Raw genomic sequence first — 5,737 nt, 5'->3', positions numbered from 1 at the left:
ATTTTACACAAACACGATTCTTCCAACCTCTGCATCTCTTCAATTCCAGCAGTCGTAGAAAGATCGCTTGTAGACAAATGAGAGCTCTTTGTTTGTCGTGTCGTTTTAGTGTCTTACCGAAGACACAGCCGCAGGCTCTTCAGCGGTGTCGAACCGGCGCCGTTTCGAACGTCGCTGAAGGGCTGTCACCACTTGGCAATGCAGCCTATAATGAGAGCTCTGATCTTCTGTTTATCTTGTTTTTTCCTCACTTAATTCATTAGGAAAGTCTTCATCTGGAAGAGCCACCAGTGCTTCATCAAGACTTTCAAAGGAGGAAAAATTTTGGTTGCTCGTTTCACATTTTCTGAAAACACAAACTTAACCTTGAAATAATTTCAGATTACTATTTTATATCTTACGCACATTATATTAGAACCAAATTACTAAAACTGCTCAGCACTTACAATAGATCTGTAATCTTTGAATTGAAATTAACTCATTTGCTTTTGAAATAATATGAAACTATTCAAAGTATTTTAAAGAATGAAGTATTTTCAGTATGATTCAGTGAAGATTTTTTGCTTTAGCATGATAACTAGCCTACTTGTTGTAGTACTTTTAAAACCCATCTCCCGAGCTTGAAAAACAAGCTCTAAAGATCTCATGTCTTCAACTGTCTTTCTTTTCCATTCTCTCATGTTCTGTATTGGGTCTATGATTTCAGGAGCACCGTTTACACGATTGGCTCCGTTTTCTGAAAATCTGTCAAATCACAGAAAAGGATAAAAAACACAAAATATAAACATACAAAACATACAAAATGCGATGAATGAAATGTACGATAAATGATGAATTATTGAAATCATATGCCACACAGTTTTGAAGCTTTGTTTGGATAGTTATATAAAATTAAAAAAAGTTGTAAATTTACAGCAATAGATAAAATAATAAAATAAAGCTGAAAATGAAGCTGTTTTAAAAATGTTTGTGAATGGTTTTTACCAGATAAATTAAAACATATATTTTTATTTAAACTTCAACTACAGGCTACACTTCATTTACTTTTGATTAATGAATTTGAATTACTAACTTTTGCACTGATATTACAAAAAAAGCAACATCGAACCATCGTTAAAGAACTGGCTACCCATTTAATCGCATAAGCAGAAAACATGATTATGAGTAACATGGCAACTGCTGTCCAGCTTACTGACATTGTACCTGACGGACAGTGCCTAGCCCCTACTCATGACCCACCAGGACAAAGAAGCGTTTATATCCCACCAGGTATTTTACTTATTTACATTTCTAGTGTCGATGTTTAAAGCTTCATCAAGTCACGCTTGCTCATCCATCGTGTGTTGTCTGCATGTAGATCCAGTGGCGATTCTAGGGGCGGCAACTGGGGCGATTGCCCATCTCTAAAACACAGAAAAGTAACTTTATTAACGATGCATTTGCAAGTTCAGATGAACATAGTCATAGACCTTCACATAATCATGCATTGTTGAAATCGTTTCCTCTCCTCCACGACCACTTGCTAGATCTGCCCCTGTGCAATTTGTATTCCATTGATTTTAACTGCTTGTTACATATTGTCTTGGTTAAGAGATAAAACTCATTTAGATCTTGTTGGCAACGTTTGTTTTTTCAAGGGGAGATTGAAAGTTTAAAAATTTCACTTTATTTTTTATTTAACAGTTCAAATTGTTTTAAGTTCTATTGTAGACAATCTAGAAAGAAAAAGATACAGGCTTTCCACTTTCAAGGCAAGGTCGCTTCCAGCGGCTTCTACTATACATGGTTCAGAACAGAGTGAAATTCTTGTACTATCATGTACAATCTTGTACAATCATGGCATGTACAATTACTAAATTTCCTGAAGATTTACGGTTTAAACATTTTCAATTTTAATCGCTTTCCTTTCAGTTGTGGACAAGCAGCTGACAGCTGGCTGATAGGTGATGACGTCACACTACCCAAATGGCATAAACCTTGTTGTGATTTCATAAACGGGAGAGAAACTGGGAATGTTCCAATAGGTTTGTAAAATTTCTTAATTGTAAACAAATATAAATTTTTACGTTTTGTGGGAAATCTAACATTAAACAAGATTATTAGTTACTAAGACGAAATAAAAGACAAGTTGCTTTTCGAGCATGTGTTGTTGCCGACTTGGATGACTTGAATGTAGCACTGCTGATTGAAACACAATTTGTTTCGAAGACCTTGTCATTTTGCGTGAAAGCGCAACACCAGATATATTGTACGTCATCAACGCTGTGGTTCAAAATATTTTCATATTGCTCCAGGGCTTCTATTTGGAAGAAAACCTCTCATAAACACGAGTGCTAGCAGCAGTCAACCTAAAAATCATTCTGTTACTTCACCACGACTAAGCAATTTTGGAAATGTTACTGCTGGTCCTTCTTCAAATACTTCTCAAAGAAACTCTCCATCAAGTGCTGCTGCTGTGGCTTTTCCAACGCAGTTTTCTACAGCAACCAACACAAACAATTCTCCAACTTCGAGCGTCGTTGATTATGACGCAAGAATGTACATTGAGTAATCTGTAAGTTTGCGTAAATTGTATTAGGTCTATTTTATTTTAGCTGAGCTGTCAACTTCAGTAAGTTTCTTGCGTACCATCTGAAAGACCTTCGCGTACCGCTGTGTTCCCAAACTGTGGTAAACCCCTGATGTAGAGGAAAGTGGGATGAAAAAGTCTAACAAAAAAGTGCTTTTTATAAAATTTGCAATGAAAACGTTTTTGGTTTCAGTGTTTGTTTATTACTTTGGCAGAAAGGTTCCTCTTACTTAACTTTCTCGGATGATATATTGTAGGCAGGGGGGTATTCCTATAGCATTTTATTTAGGGGGGCTCTATTAACACCTTCACAGTAGAAGCTAGAAGATCGCTTATTGAGTCAAAAGATAAGTAATTGCCATGCAATTTTTTCTGCAGTTTTTTCACTTGTGCATGAACACAAACAACAACAGGTGGTTTATCCTGAAATTGATCATGGAGTGGTGTATTTTTTGTTAAATTAATGCATAAAACAAAAGTTGTAATATTCATTGGCGTGATTTGTTACCTTTCAAAATATCATCGTAAAATCAAGATATAAAATGTACATATAATTTAAGCCTTGAAACAGTAATTTTGATTTAGATTTACAATTATTTCATGAAAGCATCATTACAGAACATTTTAGGTCATTTGAACCTTTTGCATCAGATTCGCACAATTTACACAAACGCGATTCTTTCAACTTTTGCATCTCCTAAACCCCAGCAGTGGTAGAAAGATCGCTTGTGGACAAAGGAGAGCTTTGATCTTCTGCATATGTTGTGTCTTCCTCATTAGATCCATTAGGAATGTCTTCATCTGGAAGAGCCACCAACGCTTCCACAAGACTTTCGAAGGAGGAAAACTTTTGGTTGCTCGTTTCATATTTTCTAAAAGCACAAACATAAGATTGAAATAATGTCACGTTACTATTTTATACCTTACACGCAACATAATAGAACTAAATGCCAAAATAACGCCAATTGCCAAAATGACACCAATAAATATATTCACCTCGTGATAACTTCTTTTATTGCAGCATCTTCAAAACCCATCTCCCGAGCTAGAGAAACAAGCTCTGAAGATCTCATGTCTTCATCTGTTTTTCTTTTCCATTCTCTCATGTTCTTTCCTGGGTCTATGATTTCAGGAGCACCGTTTACACAGTTGGCTTTGTTTTCTGAAAGTCTATCAATATTACAGAGAAATTAAAAAACACATCAAAACACAAAACATACGAAACGCAATCAGTAAAATGTTCGATAAATAAAGAATTACTGAAATAATATGCCACATAGTTTTGAAGCTTTGTTTGGGTAGTGATATAAAATCTTTAAAAACATTGTAAATTTATAGCAATGCTGTAGATAAAATATTAAAATGAAACTGAGTAAGTTTTGTTCATTTTGTCAATACGAAACATCATTTACCTTGGCCCAGATTGAACTTCTCTCAATTGAGCAGTTGCAGCTGATGTTGTGGAAGGATTGTAGAGTACAGGTTTTCTCAAGTTGGGAAATCTAGCAACGATATCATGAACAAAAGAAGGTCCTTTTTGTTGAAGAACATATTCACACTTCTCATAATATTTGGCGTGCTCCTCCCATGGATTGTCATCCCGATCCCAGTTCTGCAATCCTCCATTGCAATACCAGCACTTTACGCAATCTTTCTCTCCAAGGTAGTATCTCTTGAGGAGAGGCACGAATTCTATGCGCTGGCCAAGTGCCTGGGTTGTCCAAAAACGTCTGCAAACGAGAATGAGCTTCCCTCATGTGCGGATTGATTGGATTCAGGCAAGGAAACATTGCTTTGAGATTGCGTTGTTCTTCTTCACTCGGATGTTGTGATGTAGGATGTCTGTTGTTGTTTGAAGTTGGAGAATCGTTTGTGTAAATTGCAATAGAAGACTGCGTAGAAACAGCTATAGCAGCATTTGATGGAGAGTTTCTTCGAGGAACATTTGAAGAAACAGCAAAGTTTTCAAAATTGTTTACTTCAAGTGAGGTAGCAGAAACATTCCTAAATTGGCAGCTGTTAGTATCCGTGTTATTACAAAGTATCCTTCCAACTGTAGACCCTGCAATAACATGAAAGTATTTTAATCAAGTCCGTCAATGGTGCATGATAATCTGGCTGAACAGTTGGTGTTTTAATGAGAAGACAAAACTTCAAAATTAAAACATTGAACTGGTATTAAGCAAACACGAAATTTTTTGTTGACCGTGCCCACTAAAATTTAACTTTGTGTCTTAATCGCATTACGCTTTGAAGTTTCATAGATCATTGTAACTTTTTCCATCAAAACGTAAACAAGGCTTTCAAGGCTATTGCAATAAACTTACGTTTTACTTTGTTCTTACAGTATTACAAAACCAAAAACAGTTACATTAGATTGAGTGCAGTGACTGCAGTGAGTTGCAAACTCGCCTGCAAAATATCACAAGCTGCTATTGCCGCGGAGTGTGCAAATAGATTAGACCAACGTTTCTCACACGTAAGCTTAACTAATGTGACCTAACCAACGTAGGCATGTTTATGTTTGTTGGTTTACTTATGTACTGCAGTAACCGAACACGAAACCCTAGTTATTCTTGGATTTATTAAAACCAACATATCTTAACGTGTAATAGGTTCTTCAAGCGACTATTACAAGATATTGACAAGGAAAATTAGCTTTATTTTCGACGTTTCGTCAGTCAGCACGACTGAGTTTGTGATAGCGTGGTCTGCAGTCACCGAAAATATGTAAAAAATTATTTCATCATTAAATGTTTGGTGAACAATTTTGTTTTGTGTATTTAGATATGCTTAAAGAAGTTAACACTAGAAATAATGTTACATACCTGGTGGGATATAATTGCTTCTTTGTCCTGGTGGATCACGAGCAGGGGCCAGGCACCGTCCGTCAGGTACAATATCAACAAATAGGGCAACAGAAGTGGTAGACGTGTCACTCATACTTAAGTTTACTTCTTATTCGATTAATCTGTGGCACGTTCTTCAAATACATTGCAAGTTGTATTGTTTTGCAATATTAATACAGAAATCAGTGATTGAAACGTTTTTATTAATTGCAAATATTAACACTGTGAAATAACTTGAGCACTTTCAACTTTAAATGAATGACTGTGATCGTTGATCAGGCTTTTATAGCCAGTTGAACAATAGTATTACGTCACATCA

General features: G+C 35.9%; 1 protein-coding gene across 1 annotated transcript; it reads right to left on the bottom strand.

Annotated features, from left to right (window-relative positions):
• Positions 1–1,419: 1,419 nt before the first annotated feature.
• Positions 1,420–5,512, bottom strand: LOC145783654 (uncharacterized). Its single transcript, XM_082595539.1, has 5 exons — positions 5,398–5,512; positions 4,389–4,631; positions 3,982–4,321; positions 3,566–3,739; positions 1,420–3,441 (listed from the first exon to the last, which is right to left on the bottom strand). Exons 1-5 carry the CDS (start codon positions 5,510–5,512, stop codon positions 3,267–3,269), a joined length of 1,047 nt encoding a protein of 348 aa, XP_082451665.1. The 3' UTR covers positions 1,420–3,266.
• Between the last annotated feature and the right edge of the window lie 225 nt (positions 5,513–5,737).

Source organism: Aplidium turbinatum, chromosome 14, assembly GCF_918807975.1.
Source record: "Aplidium turbinatum chromosome 14, kaAplTurb1.1, whole genome shotgun sequence".
NCBI lineage: Eukaryota > Metazoa > Chordata > Ascidiacea > Aplousobranchia > Polyclinidae > Aplidium > Aplidium turbinatum.
The sequence above is the reverse complement of the archived record's forward strand: the minus strand, read 5'-3'. Positions and strand labels throughout refer to the sequence as shown.

What these genes read in the sequence shown, in the direction of transcription:
- LOC145783654 (XM_082595539.1), bottom strand. Translation starts at nt 5,512, where the DNA reads ATGAGTGACACGTCTACCACTTCTGTTGCCCTATTTGTTGATATTGTA. An exon ending in TCCTACATCACAACATCCGA is followed by an intron (nt 4,322 to 4,388) that starts GTGAAGAAGAAC and finishes TCCGCACATGAG; the next exon opens with GGAAGCTCATTCTCGTTTGC. An exon ending in GAAGTTCAATCTGGGCCAAG is followed by an intron (nt 3,740 to 3,981) that starts GTAAATGATGTT and finishes TAATATTGATAG; the next exon opens with ACTTTCAGAAAACAAAGCCA.